The sequence below is a fragment of the Cetorhinus maximus genome, chromosome 8 (assembly GCF_964194155.1).
Source record: "Cetorhinus maximus chromosome 8, sCetMax3.hap1.1, whole genome shotgun sequence".
Taxonomy (NCBI): Eukaryota; Metazoa; Chordata; class Chondrichthyes; order Lamniformes; family Cetorhinidae; genus Cetorhinus; species Cetorhinus maximus.
In genome coordinates this window covers 63,278,672-63,298,551 of record NC_135886.1, presented here as the reverse complement: position 1 = coordinate 63,298,551, position 19,880 = coordinate 63,278,672, and the positions used below count along the sequence as shown (strand labels likewise).

The window sequence follows — 19,880 nt, the reverse complement described above, 5'->3', positions numbered from 1 at the left end:
TCACAGTTTCCCTCCATCCCGCTCTTGCTGCTTCTCCAGAGACAGACTCTATGATGTCGACTGGAGGGAGTCGCCTGTGCTGAGAATGTCTTCATGGGCTGCAGCCAGTGGAAAGAAGGTCCATCCCATTATAATTTGCTTACCAACATTAGGCTGTCATGCTGAGAGAGGCCCTGTATCTATGGCAACAGCAAAGTAAAATATCAGAAGTGATTGCCATTGGAAATGTGCAAGTTAAAGTGAGCACATGACCCCGTAGAGAGAGAGCCTGTAGGCAATGGTAGGCCTCAGGCCTGTGAAGACTGTGGCTTGATAGACAAGGGCTACCGTGAGGTATCCTCAGAACCTCCCACCCCGTATTTGATGAGAAAGGGTTCATAGGCCCTTTCTGTTTTCCAGGAGAGTTTGAGGGAGTGGGTTGTGACCTCAGACACTGAGACGTTGCTGAGATCCGCCATCCCAATCGGTCTCTGACCCTCTTTACCTGTGCAGACTACAACATAAAATAAAAACAATGATGGTTAATTAGCCATCTGGCCTAACACGAGATGCTTCCAGGACTACCTTGCTGTTAGAATGTGGTTTCACCCTTTATGATGAAAAAGGAGAATTATTGTGTGGAGAATTATTGATTTTTTTCAGAAGACTGTTGTCCTGCCATTAATGTTATCTGTACATGTACACCCCTACATCTCATGTCTGCATCTCACTGACACAGCCAAAGATAGCAGTTGATATAAGGTAATGTTGCATAGCTGAAAAAGGCAAGCGAACTGGTTTCCCTTCACAAGTCATGAACTTATTACCAAAAACTTTAAACTAGACTAAACGTAAACATTTCATAAAATTCTACAGCACAGAAGGAGGCCATCTGGCCAATTATGTGTATGCCGACTCGATCAGTTCTAGTCCCCTATTCTTTTCCATGGCCTTGCAATTCTTTCCCCCCTTCAAATATTTATCCCATCCCTTTTGAAAGTTTCTATTGAGTCTGTTTCCAAGTGCATGAGGAATAAAAGATTTAATAATATACACACAGTATTTGGTATTGATGCTGTTGTATCTATTTAAAAAAGGTAACCCTAAAAAAATTAACACAAATACAGAAGGTAATGTTACCACATGGCTACATCACCGAATAAAGGAGTTAGTGAGAATGCAAAAGGAATCCCTGAAAACCAAAAAGTAGCCTTGGAGAAAATCTCAAAAAGAGCCCTTGGGGAAAAAAAAAATTGACCCTGCCAGAATAGCAGCAGAGGTCCTCTACTGTTTGAAGAGCGCTGTGAGATGCTTTAGTACCTCTCTAAAGAGGCCATGTTAAAGTCTCTTAAGAAGCAGTGGAGACTACATGCTCAGGCTCCAGAGTTGGACTTGAACACAATGACCTTTGAACTCACAGGTCAGAGTACCATCAGCTGAGACAAGTTGACAATGACAACAGCAAAAAAAAGTTGAATGAATACCATCACTTTCTGACCTGCTGTAAGTTTACATAGGATATTTCTGGATGCTGAAATGTCTCAAAAAAAAAGTTATTTTACGGTCATAATTTAACTCTGCAATGGCTCCACGAGATAATCTCACGAGTATATTAATTACCTGGAAGGGTATAGTGCCAGGTTTGATTCCCAACCCAAGCTATGGCCAATTTAGCTGCAGAGACAGAAAAGATTTTACAAATGGCTGCTGTGCTCTTGGGTCAGTGAACTGCCAGAAAAAGTCACCCAGTTCTCAGAGTCATTACATAGTAACCCCTGCAGTAAATGTGCAGACGATAAGGTTATGATGCCCATCAGAGTCAGTAGCTAAATTCTTAGGGACCTGGACCCCAAGAACATTCAGCGGCCCCTCCACACAGAACATTAAAACACCAACATGAAAAAATCAGATTCATAGAATATTCACTGTATTGATAATAAAGCAAATCATATCACTGTATACTATGTTTCAATGAAACTGGTCTCATACAGTTGTATACAGTTTTGTTTTATTATGGAGAGGTTTATGTGAGGGCCCATATTTGGATCAGGCATGTGGCCTATAAACCATTCTGGCCAAGATTTCCACTCAGAGCCCCAGTGGGTAACTACCCAGGAGACACTCACTAGCCATGACTACACATGAACACTGAGCCCCTTGAGCAAGGAGCTGGAGGACAACCTCAGCACAGAACCTAAACTTGAGCAGGACTTGTCCTCTTTGGGATGACAGATGAGGCAACGGAATTGGTGAGCAGGACTGAAACAGAACACCAGTATGCTGCAGAGTAGCCTACCTACAGTAGTAGGTGAAAAAAAGCATGCTTACTTTACCCTTCTGATTATAGCTAGACACGTCGTTCCTGCCCTGACCAGCAAAACTAAGAGCACCAGGGCCTGATTGTAACCAAACTGGCACATTCTACAGACCCTAGACATGGTTAATACCTAGCTCCATGTAACAACAACCACAAACTGACCAGGATGAGTCACAAACACTGGACAGAAGTCATGCCAAACCCATGTTATGTGAATACAGGTCTGTGACATAATACTAAATGTGACAGTTATTTTAGACAGTATAAAAGAAACTATAATTCTACTATTATGAGTACAAACACAGGTTTCTAGGCAGCTGTTGATTTCAGTAATCTGCCAAGTCTCAGATCAGCAGTTTATGTAGTAATTGATGTGAATCACGCGTTTACAGTTTTTCCTCATTAGTTCTGCAATTTGAGAAATTGAGGCTCCTGCTAAGGGCAAGGCCAGGTACCAAATGGCAGGAAAAAAGTGGCACTACTTTACAGCACTGAACTCATACAAGTAACCAAATTAGCAGCGTTAGTCAATGCAGGGTATCAGTGTTCTCCAGGGGCAGCAGAGCTTTCAGAAAAACACTACTTTTCCTGGTAGCTGACCTAAATATGACCTTGGCTGATTTCAACATAATCATGTACGATCATTCGTCCTTCACATGACACAGCGTTTCACGGCAATAATTGTAATACTGTCACTCCAAGCTCGAGGAAAGGAAATGAGTGGGAATATGAACACTCCAAGGAGGTGCACTTGGAACGATATTAAAGACTAACATGGCCTCACACTCTTAGACCATCAGTAAAATACTGGAGCATTGCTATCAGGAGATAGGAGTCATCAACATCGTTGGGTCCTTTACTTGAATAAAAATTAAAAAAATCCAATCACTTCAGCTCAATTTACAACACTACAGCCTTTCAATCCCACTGTCTGAGACTGAATGATGTTGTTTGATGTATAGTCACTGTTTGCACACAGCAAGATCTCCTGAGTTAATGAGGTTAGTGAGAATTTGATCTGTATTTAGTAGTATCATTGAAGGATGAATATTGACCAGGAACATTCCTTAGTCCTTCACCTAATGCCTTTTACATTAGACAGCATGCTAGCTTTATACCTCATCCAAAAGAGGACACCTCTACAATGTGGGACTCCCTCAGTGCTTCAGTGAAGTGTCAGCTTAGATTAAATGCTCCATATAAATAGCATACATTGATGTCCATTGACACATGTATCTCTCCTATCTTACTATTTGTTTTTTGTCATAATACCTGCTTCCAGTCTCAGCACATGGCTCAATATGCATCCACAAACCACTCCAAATGAATTATTATCGCTCCACCCCCAACTCTTGGACCTGTTCACTCACTCTCTGTGCCCCCATCATCTTTGAGCCTCACCTGTTCCAATGCAAGGCTCCTTCCTCCCAATTCTCTCTGCCCTTTTCTTCCTTATATCTCTGTAAAACTCCCACTGAAGGCTTTGTTCCCAATGGAACCCACTATGTGTTGCAAATCTAACTCCCCCTCATTCTCATATGCCTATGTATCAGACAGATGTGAAATATCTTTAAAAATACTCCAGGCCAAAATGCTAAACAGCAGGCCTGGTCTTTAGTTGCCACTTTGTTTTGGATTTCTTCGGAATCCAATACTAAATGAAAAGGAATAACTCCGAGCTTTAAAGCATCAGTTCAGCCTTTGATATCAAACTGTCTTCACTGCTCTGGCCGGAGTTGCTTGCAGCAACACCAACCAGCTGAGCTACAACTTCTGCGAGCTCAGAATCAGAAAGACCAAAATGGTCATCTGCAACTCTCACCACATCTCTGCTACTGATTCTATCCCTTTCCTCGGTTTCCCCGCATTCATGTCTGAATTACATGGTTGGCAACCTTGGTGCTTGACCAAGAATGATGTTTTAAACTTGCCTTCTATCCATTGGCAAGACCACCTACTTCCTTCTGCAACACTACCTGACATTTGCTCCTATCTCAACCCCTCCACTCCTCTTTTAAATGCCTTTGCCACCTCCAGACTCGATTATGCCAATACTTTCCTTGTTGGCCTCCCACCCTTCATCAATTTGCTGTTCGCCCATCATTCATCTTCGCTGACCTATGCTGGCTCTCTAAACTCCAACAGCACTAAAATTAAAATCCTTAACCAAAAATCTCTCCATAGTCTCTCTGCACGCAATCCCCTCAGTGCCATTTCTCCTCCCTTGATGCTTGCTCTCTGATTCAAGCATCTTGCCCATCCCTGTACCACCAATGGTGAGATAAGGGGAGGGGGGGAGCTGGGGAAGGATACATAGAAGCTTCAATTGCTTCACTCCAACTCTCTGGAACTCCCTCCCTAAAACTTTCTACCTCTCCCTCCCATCTTAAAGAATCTTTCGAAAACACATCTTTTCAGCTAAGCTTTCAGTTACTCCTGAATGATCTATTCCTTCCTGGTTTGGCATCTGTTTCGTTATGCCTATTTTCTGAAGTTCCTTGGAATGTCCTTTACACTTACATACCTATGAGATGTCACTGTTGTCCATCTGAGGTATTAGAGGGGAACCAGAAGACACTGGACTGTAACAATGGCCCTAGTCCACTCTGCTGCAGATTACTACTCTGCCTCATGATATTGCAGCTGCCACGCAAAGATTGTGGACATGTAGTTAAACATATCCAAGAGGACATTTAAGTCCATTTTAGATGTGTGGCTTCCAGTGCTGTCCCACAGTGCCCCGCCTGTCATTCCTTGCACCACTGTGCTCCATGAATTGGAACAAAATCATGCTCAACACTGACCTTCCCATACATAAAGATTTGAAAAGGAAAGCTCAAAATCACACCAGCCATTCTGGGAAAGAGCAGTTAATGTTTATGCAGCTAGTATGAACCCACTATCCAGGTGGATGGAATCATGGGACACATACAGCTTAAAGAACCAATACTTCATCATTGACCAGCTTTGACCTCCATCAGGGACACTGGGCAGCGCTCAACCCGGTCCACACAGAGCATAGACAATGTAGCCACCTTCTCCAGCACTAGAAGATGAGGGACAAGCCACAGTGCAATTGTGGCTATGAGTCCCAGCCCATTGGATACATCACATTAATCTGCCCACTAAGGTCTCCTAAGGGAGACACCTTATTTCTCCACTTGGCATTTCAGGAGGCCATTGAATGGGGCCAAACCTGACATCCCATTGGAAACACTCTGTGTCATACAGAAGTAGAAGTATTGTTAAGATAACGTCTCTAAATTCCACACTCAAAGGGATAGAAATACTGACAATAGCTGTAACGAGCAGAGGAACATTTACAAATGCTCCCATTATGTCAGTGCACATCTCACCTTCTTGTTGTCTGAATCATGATGGCCCAGATACCCTGGAGGTAGGTTAGATGATACAGGCAACTGCTGCTCAGATGTAACGACTCTACCATCTTTCATCAATGGCTGCCAAGCATAACCGACTAAACAAGATACAAAATAACTCGGTCACAAGGAACAGAGCATTCAGACATTGGGCTCCATTTCATAACATTTAAAAAATCGATAAGACTGCAAAATCCAAGCCACCTTCTTACATTTGGACTCTGACCTTAAAAGTGTCAAAAATCACTCTACAATACCCACGTGACAAAAAATATATAAATATGAGACTTTACGCTCATTTTTAGACTACTTAGTGTAAAGGTTACTGAGCAGTTTAGTAGAACTGAGCTAATTTGATTAACCTTTAATTATGATGCAAGTCTTTAGCTATGCTACAGACTTAAAAGTTCGATTTGAAACTGTATATGATGATGAATTTGCAAAGGAAAAAAATGCAAAATTGTATCCCTCTTTAGAAATCGGTACTTGCATTGTGGTTAATAATGACAGAATAAATGTAATCTTATTCAGAATTTATTAAACATCGATATTTATTTCCCACCATTAGCTTTATTTATAGGAGTCTTACCTGACTGAAAGAATGTACAATATAGAAAATGGACAACTAAATGGACATTCTGAAACTTTGTTAACTTCCTCCAAACTCCAAGGAACGGACAGCACTGTATAGTCAGGCAGTTAGTATGTGTAATGAACAACAAGGGATGAACCATAAATAACTGTCTTCCCATGAACAAATAAAACAAAGTCTACATTAAAATTACCACAAAATAACCCTAAGCACATTGCACTAAATAGCAGTAAATTCACTGATTGGTAGAGAAGTGTACTGAGCTCTACGATCACTCAGAGGGGTCACTGTACTTCAGTTCTTTACTTACTCCATTGGATGGTGTTTTCAAATAACATTTTGGACTCATTATAGAAAGGAGTTGCACTTCTGTGGCGCCTTTCCCAACCTCAGGACATCCCAAAGCACTTTACAACAGATGAAGTAATTTTGAAGTGCAGTCACTACTGTAATGTAGGAAACAAGGCAGCAAATCTGCACGGGACAAGGTCCCACAAACAGCAATGGGATAATGGCTAATTAACCTCTTGGTAAAAATATGGGCTGAAGGGTAAATATTGGTCACAATGCCAAGAAAGCAGCCCTGTTCTTCTTCACAATAGTTCCACCAAATTTTTTATGTCAATCTCAGAGGGCACACTGGGCCGCAATCTAATGTCTCATTCAAAAGAAGGCATCTCTGACAATGCAGCACTCCCTCAGTACCACACTAGAGAATCTGCTTAAGATTACATGTTCTAGCCTCAAAGGCTTGTGTTTTGGATACCATTCATAATGATATGCAGATGTATTACAATGAGGTACCCGATGTCCGATGGTGGGAAATGCGGCCCGCCATTGGCAGGCTGAGTGGATGATCACATACTGTTTTCACGCCATTATGAAACTGAAAGCGCCATATTGTTCGCTCATGCCACCAAACACACCCAACGCTGGCGGGCACAGAAAATCCCAGACAAAATGTCTTAATGAAGTCCTCATAGCGTTAAGTAGGTTAACTATGTATTTATTAACGAAAGGACTATGTACATATACAGTAAAAGGTTCAAGCTAGGAACAGTTTCTAAGCTTGCTGGTGCGCACGGCTCTGTCCAACGCTAGACTGATCCCTGGATGCAAGACTGTACTCAGTCCCACGTTAACCCTTTTTGTACCATACAATTATACTACACCCACCATCTTCTGATTCAGAGGAGGCAGTGTTACCATTTAACTATGGCTACTGTTAAAGAATGACCCTAAAAATTTACAGAACTGTTTCCAACCTTCAGCATAATGTAAGCTTCACCCAGTTGTACTGTAGTTACTAACTCAGTCAGGACTTGTACAACAGGCATTTTGGCTGGGATTTTCCGTGCCCATCAGCGTCAGGCGTGTAGACATATTGAGTAGACAATATGGCGCAATCAGTTTCATGACGTCGTGAAGCCAGCTTACAATCATCCGCTCAGCCTGTCGATGGTGGGCCACATTGTCTGCCATGGGACGTTGGGAACCTCATTGCAAGACATCTGCATGTCATTATTAGGCTTGCCCACTGGAATTGTCCCCCGCCACCCCTGGATCGTCTGCCCACAACGGCGGGAAAGCACACCGACGTGTTTCACAATTGCATATGTAAGGCATGCACTTGGCGGGCTGCACTTTGAGGGGAACTCGGAGATGAGTGCATAGCAATGATGTGCAGCGCTCATCCATGGTCACCTGTTGGACTTCAGGCTTGAGGCACATTGGTGGGGGGGCAAGGGCAGCCCTGCGGCTGAGGTGACTTGGAAGATGGGGGCAAGGGCAGCCCCGTGGTTGAGGTGCCATGGGGGGTGGGGCAGCTAGGGCTGCCCTGTGGTTGAATGTAGCGCACAAGCATTCGGGGTAGGGGATAGGGTGGGCGAGGGAAGCTACCATGCATTAGGGAAACCCGTATAAAGTGATCATTCCTCTGCAGCTAAGACAGTTCAGGTGCAGCCACACTGATACAATTGGAGTTGGGCCTCTAGCTTATCTGCCCACTCAAGCAACACAGAGGCATCAAAGTGCCACCAAGTGTTCCAAAGCTTTTCACCTCTCGGGCACAGACTGTAAACTAATGAGCATTTTAGTGGACTGCAGAACAGTTGGGTGGTTGTACACGTTGTACAATCTCCTTGCCAAAGTTGGCCATGGAGCAGTCACTGCTGGAGGTGCTCACAGCCCTTTGCAATGTCATCATCCCGGTTTGGACCAGTCCCCACCATGGTTCAAGCTAACAGTGCAACCTTGCAGTGCAGGTTAGGAGAATGTCTGTGCCTGAGCTGAGAGCACAGCATGCAGTCCAATGGGCAAAGCTGCTGCTAATCGGTCACGTGAGGCCGAGGTGGGTGGGGTTTTGGGCAGCCATGCAGCGCACTGAACTCTGCCCATCCAAGTGGTGGCCAGCACTCTGTGATGCATTAAGGGGCCTTCAGACTTAACCAAGAGAGGATCTTAGTACACCCTGCTAACCACCTGTCTCTCTCTTTCATCCTGCAGGAGTACAACATCAGGAGCATGGAGCCTGGTGAGCTAGCTGTATGGCTGATGGCCTACAGAGAGCAAAGACAACGGAGGAGAGAGCGACTGAGGCTCCTAGCTGCACAGAGGGAGGAGCAACCTCAGGAAGAAGGGGTGACTAGGGCTCCCGCACACGCTGCCGAAGAACCATCACTGGTCAGTGCTTAGCAACACCCAGGGTCTATAGACGCTGCCTTTCATTCCTGAAGATGACCGAGAACCAGTGCCACCGAAGACTGCGTGTGTCTAGGGAACTGGTTGGTCACATCTGCCACCTGCTGCAGGATTTGGTGCCAAGGAGACATGGAGGGCATCCACTGCCAGTGGCCGTGAAAGTGACCACGATGCTCAATTTCTATGCCAGTGGCTCCTTTCAGGGCTCCACAGGTAACCTCTGTGGGATTTCACAAGTCTCCACCAACAAATGTACCCATAAAGTCACGGATGCCATCTTCTCGAGGGCACTAAACTTTGTGCATTTCGCCCAGGATCGGGACAGCCAGGATGCAAGGGCCATTGAATTTGCCCAGATCTCAGGTTTCCCAGTGGTGCAGGGTGCGATCGACTGCACTCATGTGGCACTCAGGTCTCCATCACAACACGCGGTCAACTATGTCAACCGCAAGGGATTCCATTCGCTGAATATGCAGCTGGTGTGCGACCACCACAAATACATCCTGCAGGCCTGCGCACGGTTTCCAAGGAGTGTGAAAGACTCCTACATCTACAGTCGGTCACAGATCCCTTACGTATTCCAGGGTCCACAGAAACTGCAGGGTTGGCTCCTTGGGGACAAGGACTACCCAAAGAGGACATGGCTAATGACACCCGTGCAGCGGCCTCAGACTGCAGCAGAGCGACGCTATAATGAGGCTCATGCTGCAGCTCGCAACTTGGTGGAGCAGACCACCGGGATGCTGAAGATGAGGTTCTGGTGCCTGGACCGGTCTGGTGGAGCCCTGCAATACAGACTGCAGAGGGTGTCACACATCGTTGTCGCCTGCTGCGCTCTTTACAACCTGGCGCTGCAACGGGGAGAGCAGCTGGCTGAGGAGATGGAGGAGCTGGAGGTCTCCTCAGATGAGGAGGACACCGATGGGGATGAGGGTGAGGAGGTCCTCAAAGGCGGCAATGATGGGGATGAGGCCCTTGCACTGACCAGCTGAGGCAGGCACACTCAGGAGGACCTCATAGCTGCCAGGTTTGTGGAGGATGATGACGACATGCCGTGAGGTATCTCCATAGATCCTCACGTCGCAGTTGTGAAAGTTTGACTCCAGCCTGGCTTATGGCAGCGCCAATACCCTCTGTGAGAATGCTCCTGTCATGGGGATGCAGTGGAAGCCCTAATAGTCGCTCGATCGCAGGAGGATGATGACAACAGGCAGTGAGGACACTCCATAGATCTTCACATGGCCTCTGAGAATGTCTGACTCTTGTCTGGACAAAGGCAGCTTGCTTGTGCTCCATGATCACGGTCATATCATAGAGACACAGCCATGAAACTTTAGAAGCATGTGGTCCTTTATCTGCTTTCAGCACTTGACCCCTTCAGGAGCTGGTGCACAGTATCACTGGTCACAGATGCTGGTGTGATGGGGGCCAGCCCCACCTTAAAGGTGCTTACAGCACACAGAGAGTATGAGAGAACTCTGTGGCACCTGCCCACTACACTCTGGCAGCAATGGCCAGCACTGCCGAGGTGTAGGCATCAGTAATGTGTCCAGGGAGTGTGAAGCTGGACCATCGCTTTGGTCTGAAGGCTGCACAGGGAAGAGGCCCTGGACTGAGACACCTGCCTTTTATTTTGTGCAGAAAGGTTTCACATCTGAGTGACAGGAATACTGCTTATCAGAACAAGGAGCCATAGGCAGGGAAACTTTCTTGGGAGTTTATTGACAATTGTGAACATTATGTACAAATGGGTAACACCGTGCCAAGGCTATGCAACTACATCTTCTTAACTTTCCTAACCCTGCTGCTATGTCTTGGTGCTTCCCGGACATCCACAGCGGAGGTGGGGGCAGCCTGCTGATTGCGACACCCTGTCTCTGATGACTTTGGCGGGTGTCCTATGGAGGGCCGAGACTTGGAGGGCCCCGGCCTGCTTTCGGGGTTCTGCTGTGTGGCAGTGGCTCCCTCCTTGGCCTGTGGAGCTGGAGCTGCTGGGGTCACAGGAAGAGGGGAGTTGGATGGGCTGGACACTCTCAGAGTCACCGAGATGGATGGGTCCGGGGTGTGCACCTGCGGATCCTCCTCCCTATGGGCGCTCGGGGACCCCAGGCTGACTACTTAAGGGGCAGGGATAGCTGGAGTGAGATCGAGCTACCTGGCACCCTACTCGCGTACGTACTGTTGGAGGCCAAGTATGGCATCGGCAATGGAGTTAAGCCTGCACAGTAGTGCAGGAGGGAAGTCCTGGACCAAGGTCTCCATGGCGGCCACCATCCTACCAGTGTTGGCCTTGGTGTGTTGGCATGCCGGCGCTATCACCTCAGCCTGAAGGTGAACAGGCTCCTCCATTGAGGCCTTGCAATCTGAGGAGTGCAGCGGACATCCCTTCCTGATGTTCCTTGACTTTGCAGCTCCAGCAACTATGACATGACCAGGTCCAGAGGCTCGTCACCTGACTTGAACCCAGCACATTTCTGGCCTCCAGCAGTCCTCCGAGTGCTGGGGTCCTGGGAAGTCCCTGCCACTGCCTGCAGTGGATCAGATGGTGTGATGTGCTCACCAGATTGTGATCCCGAGGCTATTCTAAAGCTAGGTCCCACCGAGGTGTGTGTCTCTGCGCTGGTGTGGGTGAGTGCTGTGATGGGACTTCAAGGAAGGTGCCTTCAGATTTCTCTTCAGAGGTTTTATCGGTCATAGCTTGGAGGCCTTGGGTTCGTGGACTCTGTCGGCTGTTTCCCAGATGTGCCTGTGAAAGCAAGGAGAGATAATTAGTGCGTGGCAGTGACCTGTGAAAGAGGACACATCACTCACGGCATGGTTGTCTGATGGATGTTGCACTGCTGGATCCTCACTTGGTAAAGCAGCGCTGACCTCACCGTCAGCACAGGACCAGTCCCAGTCATCGCTAGCCAGCTGGATGACTCTATCAAAAGTCTGTCAGGACCTTGATTTTGGGGATTCCTCCACCGGTCTGCAAACTCTCCCTGTTGTTTTGTGCCAGCTTGTCCTGCATGAATAGAGATGGAGAGAATGCAAGCAGGATGCCTGCCAGGCCAGATGATAAGTGTGCCTGGTCTGTGTGGGGGGGTGAGTGGTCCCATGGGCGGGATGAGGACAATGAAAGTGTGTGTGAGAGAGTGAATGGTGATGTCCCATGAACCAACAGTGAATGAGATCCCTATGAATATGTGATGGGCTTGTGAGTTTGAGAGGTGAGAGTGCAAGAAGAGTGACTTACCCTGGCGGAAAGGAGATCATTCATCCTTTTGCGGCACTGGGTGACTGTCCTCTTTTGAAGGGCGTAGGCGCTGACCACAGCTGCCACTCCCTCCAAAGCCTGGTTGGTCAAGCCACTGCCCATTCTGTGGCCAGAGCGAGGGTAGAGGACATCCCGGCAGGCCTCCATGACTTCCAAAAGGCGTTCCAGTGATGCATCGCTAAGCCTAGGGGCTGCAGTTTTTGTCTTTCGTGGACATCTTCCCTGCAGCAATTGTAGGCTGGAAGCTCTGAGATGTGTGCGCTGGGCTGGACGTTAAATATGGTGCCCAGTGTGCTGAAGTAGCGAGTGATGGCATGGCGGCGAATGAGAGCCCACCCGCCATGGAAACAGCATGTTTCCCAGGAAGGCATAAGTAATGCAGCGGGTTGGGGATGATACAGCGTGAACCGCACTTATGCAAATCTGGGACAATTCTGCCCTTTGTCTCAATCCAAGTTCAGATGATACAGAGCATTGCAAGCCACAGACAAGAAAGTCCTATTGCCCTCAAACTGGACAGTAGCCCCCACATTCCCCAGGGCTTTTCACACCTCATATCCGAGCCTGGACAATGAGTGTTGAGAGAGTGCTCTTTAACCATGGGTGTATCACAGGTCAACCTTCTCATGTCCCCATTGGGTGCCTAGAATCACTCATTCCACGCCTGTTATCTTCTCTTCCCAGCTCAGTGACACTGAGGTTAGTTATACTGGCCTCACATTGTCTTCAGTTGAGCTGAGCTAACTTATTGCTCTGTAGGGCCCAGTACACTTCTTCAACAATCAGTGTTTCTTCTGCCTTTAAATGTAATATACCCAGTTTTACACTTTGGTCTGTTTGTTCTTGGGAAGGCGGTATTTATTGCTTATCTACAGTTGCCCTGAGTGTACCAAGAGCCAACTGCATAGTCAAGAGTCAATATGGGACTGGAGTCACTTGGAGGTTCAGATCAGATAAGGGTGCCAGATTCACTTCCCTAAAGGACGTTAGAAAACTAGTTGGGTTTTTCACAACAAACTGACAACTTCATGGTCACTTTTAGTGGCACCAGCCCATAGAATGGTTACATCACAGAAGGAGGCCATTCAGTCTATTGTGTCCATGCCAGCTCTCTGCAAGAGCAAATCACCTAGTCCCACTGTCCCGCCTTTTTCCTACAAATCTTTTTGCTAATAGCCAGATTAGCCAGATAAGGGTAACACCTTCCCTTCCCTGAAGGCCAGTAGTGAGCTAGTTGGATTTTTAACAACAAAATAGTAGTTTTGAGGATCAATGCTAGATTCACCAGTCCATATATTACCTGAATTCCTGAATTTCAATTTCACAACTCAAGCTCTCACCCTCTGGCCCACTGGGCTACCAAACCCATAGTATTTCAAACAAAGTTAGCAATGTAACTATATTATAGGCGATAACTAAAGAAAATGCAGCCACTGCACATCAGTCACACTGTTACATTTGCCTTATGTTTGACTGCACACTTACCCTGTGACTCAATATTTTCACGTTTCTTGGTTGTGCCTTTGGTGTTTATGTCACAGCTGATGTGGTAAAATGTGAAAAGTAGGTGATGCTTCTCATGGAGATGTACAGGCAGCTCAATTTTAATCTATATGGATATTGAAACAGCAAGCAATAGGACACTCAACATTAGAAGTTATAGAGAAGTTAGTAACTCACTTTCTAGGAAAAAAATGAAACCCGAGATGATTTTACCTCATTATAGAATTCTGGACACTGCTGATGATGCAAAACTGTTGCACAAGCCTTGGTCGTGAACACGTGGTCTCCTGGCTTCCCATAGATACACTGAGAACGATTGTTAAAAGGTTAATGCCTCGGTTTTCAGTTCGAGTCTCTTTAACACATACTACAATAATTAACACTCCAAGCAATATGTGTTGCACATTAATTGTTCAATAAAGAGATCTGAAAGTGTGTTGCGCACCAACAATATAATACATTCAATCAATAACTCAGCTGAAGTGTTATCGATGTGGGACACTAAACGGAAATAATAAACCTTCTCCTGTCCCATATAGCCAGCTAAGGGGGCAGTACAAACCTGCCCAAAATACCATCACAGGAACAGGAGGAAGCCACCCTTTGTCCTCTTGTTCATGACATCTTTGTCAATCCCTCCTTTGTCTCCACCTATATCTGGCCTTCTATCCAGCTTCACCTGCCCCACCCCCCTTAAACAGTATAAATTTAATCACATTTCCACTTCTTTTCAGCTTCAAAGAAGAGTCATATGGCACTCGAAACGTTAACTCTGTTTCTTGCTCCACAGATGCTGCTAGACCTGCTGAGTTTTTCTAGCATTTTCTGTTTTTATTTCTCTATTTCTATGACTGTTTGTGTGAGAAAATGCTTCAAAATTTCATGCCTAGAGGGTTTAGCTCCAATTTTAGGATTAGGCCCCCTTGTTCCAGATATGGTCATCAGCTGAAATAGGTTCATTGATTCTACCTTTTGTAAGCCACGATCTCACACCAGTTTGTCATATGGGGCGGTATTTAATGAAGGTGATGGGGGTCTCGCCTCCCTGGCTGGAGAACCAGCGCAAGCCCTGCATTGCCTCTTTTAGGAAAGGCATTAAATGTCACTCTGGCACCCAACTGGACAGTAGCGGACCTTCCCTGGGATCAAGGACCCTGCTGAGAGCCGCCAGCTAATCAGGGCCAGCAGCTCTGTTGAACAGCACTGCCAGTAGGGAGGCAGTGGCTGCTGCCAATACGATACCCACATGAGGCTTAGGTTCATCATGGACCAAAGCCAGATGTAAGTGATGGCGGGAGGGGGGGTCGTGGGGTGGGAAGCGGGGGGACGCAAAGGACATTGTGGGGGGAGTGGGGTTGGATCTCAGAAGACCCTCCCTTCCTAATGTTGGGTCTCTCGATCAGGCACTGAGTGCCTTTAAATGAAGGACCCACCCTGGGAGCCCACAAGTAACCCCACACAGGTTTGCTTGTTGAGCTCCCCACATGGTGAGCCCCTGCCTGCTGTTGGGTCAATATCAGCGGCGATGGGAAGAGGATCTCAAGTGGGAATTAGCTGCTCACTTAACAGCCCCAATTGGTAGCCTTCCTGCCCACCCATGGGCCTTCCCACCATGGACTTAATCGGGTTGGAGGCGGGGGGTGGCAGGGCACCTCTGACTGATTGAATGCACCTCCGCCACCAAGCCTGCCACAGGCGAGAGCATTACATTTTGCCCATAGTGTTAGTATACAAAGAAGTCAACCCTTTAGTATTAGGCTTGCTGCAATTTCTGTTTCACGAGCACAATGGTTGCTTCAATTGTGAAGAAAGTTTGCATGGCTCATTCACAATGCTCACTCAAGTTGCAGGTTCCTTCACACCCAACTTACTTTCTGTACACCATTTCCACGTGATAGAAACGTAACATACATCATGTATAGCCTGCACTAACAGGGGCAATTCCCAAATCATTACTTCATGAACTCCAATCAATCTCAAAATTCACCCAAATACCCACACTCCCAGCAGTCATTGAAGCATGAAATCATCTCCTCTTAAGTTAGGATTTCTCTCTTTCATTTAAAAACTATTTGCCAGGATGAACCCAGTCTCACTGATCCACATTGGCTCCCAGTCCACCAATGCCTCAGTTTTAAAATTCCCACCCTCATGTTCAAGTACCTTTGTGGTCTGGCCCCTCCCTCTCCCTGTAACCTTCCCCCATCCCACAGTGTTCCACAATCTCTGTACTCCTCCAGTTCTGGTCTCTCGAGCATCCCTGATTTTAATCATTCTACCACTGACAACCATGTCATCACCTGCTAAGGCCAAAAGCTCTGGATAATTCCATCCTCAAGTCTCTCTGCCTCTGTCTCTCTCTCTCCTCCTTTAAGATACTTCTTGAAATCTACCCATTTGGCAAGCTTTTGACGGCCTGCCCTTTGACTTGGTGTTATTTTTTTTTGTGAAGCATCTTAGAATGTTTTATTGTGTTAAAGCGGCTATATAAAGGCAAGCGGCTCTTTGTGGTGTCAGGGCTGAATTTAGGGCACTCTCTTAACTAAAAAGGAACTTTGTTATCACGTTAATGACTGAAGCAAATATAGATTAAAGAAAACATATTTATTGCCAGACATTACTGAGCTCAGTTAAACAGGCTCTACTAGACATTCAATCATAGTTTTAATATTTGTAAAAGGGGAACAGATTTGGAGCACTCGACAATTATTTGGTCAAACGTGGTGTAAAAGCTATGTAAAATAATTAATGTATTTGATCTGTTTGTTCCAAACTTAGGATGTTAAAGAGCCAGAGTTTTGCTGATCATTTTCCACTATTCTATTCATTCATAGTCAGTCATCAAAAGCCAATAAGCTCCAAAAAAGCAAACTCCATCCTTATTAGGAGCATAGGAGCAGGAAGAGGCCATTTGGCCCCTCAAGCCTGCTCAGCCATTTAACTGGATCATGGCTGATCTTCTACCTCAACGTCATCTTCCTGCGCTATGCCCGTATCCCTTGATGTCATTGGTATTTAGAAATCTATCCACCTCTGTTTTCAACATTGCCGGGGGGTGACAGGATTGGTGTTTTGGGGATCATGTTCCTTAATCCCATTTTTTTCCCACCACCCTCCTGCAATCCGCCCCACCCAAGAATACTGTGCCAGAGGCTTTGAATGTGATAAACTTGTACAATGCGCACTGGCCACAGACTCACTCACCTTCAATGGACGTGATTTTTCTCCATCAGAATCCCTGACCTCCACATAGACTGCAATGTTCCGTGCCTGGGTGGGGAGAGTGTAACATCAAACATCAACAGTCAGCTAAATACACAGGTATTTTCCATCCGAAAATTTTGACATCATTTGCATTCAACAGCATTCATTTGAACTCATTTGACATTAATTACGCTCAAAAGCAATCATTTCACTAGCATTTGACATGAGTTGCACTCAAAAACAATAACTTAGCCATCATTTGTGAGAAGGCTCTGGTCTTTTAAAAAAAAAATCAGCAGTAATTGTTTGGATCACAATACCTTAGCAAAAATCTTCTGGTTGTCATATTTCAGCTGAAGGGGGTAAACGTACATGTGATTCTTGAAGCTTGTGAAAGGGTACATGTATTTTGCGACATCTGGAACAAATTCTTCAACTTCAAATGATACACAGCTGCAGCCGCTCTCCTCAAACGGTTTCACAGGGGTGTAGGACGATGTTACACAATCTAAGTGAGCCAAGAGAGTTGAATTTTTATAGCCATATGGCTTGCAAAAGTTGTCGTGCAGCAGCTTAAAATGGAACCAGACTTTACTCACTGGAAATGTCCGGAGGAACACATTCAATAGTAACGTTGAAATTTCCTGGAATGACCTGAAGTTTAGACATCTTCTCTGCCCTATGTCAATACAGAGTGAAATATAAATTTACATAAATATAACACCTTATCCAGAAACAATCCAAATTGATGGCAACTCTTCATAACTGAGTGCCAGGCCATTTCAAAGGGCATCAAACATCAACGACAATGTCGAACAGGAGTTGTACATAAGTCAGAGCAGGTAGGGGTGGCAGCTTTCCTTCCCTGATGGATATTAGCAAACCCAATATGTCGAAAACAAAGAATCAATAATTTTCACAGTCATTGATGTGTCTGGCTGCCCACTAGCTACCAGGCTTATTGTCCTGACCGTTACTTATCCTTCAACCAACATCACTGAAAACAAAGTATTTGGTCATTGTCCCATTGCTGTTTGTGGGAGCTTGCTCTACATTGGTGGCTGCGGTTTCTACATTACAACAGTGATTACACTTCCAAAGCATTTTATTGGCTGTAAAACACTTTGGGGCATTCTGAGATCATGAATGTTATTGTAGAAATTCAATTTGATTCTTTTTTTATTGAACTTGATATCAGAGGTGAGACCTGAACTTTCAACCTTTGTCTTGCTAGTCCAATACCACAACCACGTTTCTGTATCTTTTGCCAAATAATGCAGCATCTTGCTGAACAGCTGCATCACGAATGAAAGCAAATGCTATATCATATTAAAATAAATTCCACTTTGAAAGCTTCAGTCAGCTTGAATAGTTTGATGCCTGACTGCCAACATCTCAGAGATCTGAGTCAGCTAAGCGCACTTGCCTTGGGGTCATATGACCTGCCCAGCTGGAACTTACTTCTCACTGTGCATTTGATGTGAGTTATGATGAAGCCTGATAGTCACCCTCTTAAAAAGAAAGGAGGATGTAAGGCAGTGAGCTGTCAGAAATGGGGAATAGGTCAGTACCAGGCAGATGATTTTGATAAACGTAGCATATTATGCAAGTGAGTAAGGCCAATATTAGACAGAAAGCTCTGAACTAAAGTCTGCCAAACAGGAAAGGGACCAAGAGTCAACATTCATGATCAATGCCACAAGATCAGTCATAGAAAAGACTAATAGAATATAGCTAGGTCAATCCAATATAAAAGTGTGTCCAGTTTTTGACATAGAACCCTGGGAATAGGTTTCAAAGGCAAATAAAATGATATCCTCTGGAAACACCCATAGTTATTAAAATAGGCTTGGAGAGCTGTATCTTTTAATCTGGAAAAGGGTAGAATATAGGGAGATTTGATTGAGATGGTTAAAATGATGAAGGTTTTTAAAATTTGTTCCTGGGGTGTGGGCATGTTCCAGAATTTATTGCCCATCCCTAGTTCCTGTTGAGAAGGTGGTGGTGAGCTGCCTTCTTGAACCGCTGCAGTCCATGTGGTGTAGGTACACCCACAGTGTTGTTAAGAAGGGAGTTCCAGGATTTTGACCCAGTGACAGTGAAGGAACGGTGATATATTTCCAAGTCAGGATGGTGAATGACTTGGAAGGAAACTTCCAGGTGGTGGTGTTCCCATCTATCTGCACTTGTTCTTCTAAATAGTAGGTGTCATGGGTTTGAAAGGTGCTGTCGAAGGGGCCTTGGTGAGCGCTGCAGTGCATCTTGTAGATTAGAATCTATCCATGTGGATAGTGGAATGAATTAGAGGGTTTAGGGTGAACCAAGGCCCAGGCTTATAAGCCATAGAAGCATAGAACTGGGTTAGATGATGTGAGGTTTTTCTTCGACCCATGTTGCGGCCGTTAAGTTGGGTGATTCCAGTAGAGCTGACTTTGGCTGTTGAGTAGTTGGTTTGGAGATTTTTACCTGCAAGCTGCAGGGATGCCTAGTTGCTGTGACCACTACAGCACATCCTAGCACACCAGAGGTAGCACACACAGACCAGGTTTACAGCTGGCTTTTAACTCCTTTTCTTGTATATTCCTGGAAGGGAGAAAACAAACATATCTTTGGCCCAGAATCTGCCTACCTTCAGCTCAGATCATGTCCACATTCTGGGATATAACACAAGACATAGGCCAGGATTCTCCCCTCGGCGATTTGGGGGTGGGGACCGCTCGCCAAGGGGAAAATGACACGGCATGACGTCGGGAGGAACCCCTGATGTCATCCCGGTCCCTTCAAATATTCACGAAGGTGGGCGGACAGCGAAATCAGCTGTCCGCCCGCCAACCTGTCAATGGCCAATTAAGACCATTGACAGGCTAATTAACCTTATTAAACACCCTGCCCAGCCAACCTTAAGGCTGGCGGGCAGGCCAGGACCCCCAGCAGATTATTAATGAA

The 19,880-nt window shown here is 45.8% G+C and overlaps 1 protein-coding gene across 1 annotated transcript in view; it reads right to left on the bottom strand.

The window, feature by feature from the left end:
• Positions 1–19,880, bottom strand: part of LOC144683192 (dedicator of cytokinesis protein 11-like) — a 285,806-nt gene that overhangs the window by 140,568 nt on the left and 125,358 nt on the right. The window contains exons 17-22 of the mRNA XM_078546152.1: positions 17,534–17,613; positions 17,255–17,442; positions 16,935–17,000; positions 13,944–14,036; positions 13,713–13,836; positions 5,653–5,774 (exon numbers count right to left, since the gene is read on the bottom strand). Of these exons, the coding sequence (XP_078402278.1) occupies positions 5,653–5,774; positions 13,713–13,836; positions 13,944–14,036; positions 16,935–17,000; positions 17,255–17,442; positions 17,534–17,613 (673 nt within the window). The remainder of the gene's footprint in view (positions 1–5,652; positions 5,775–13,712; positions 13,837–13,943; positions 14,037–16,934; positions 17,001–17,254; positions 17,443–17,533; positions 17,614–19,880) is intronic.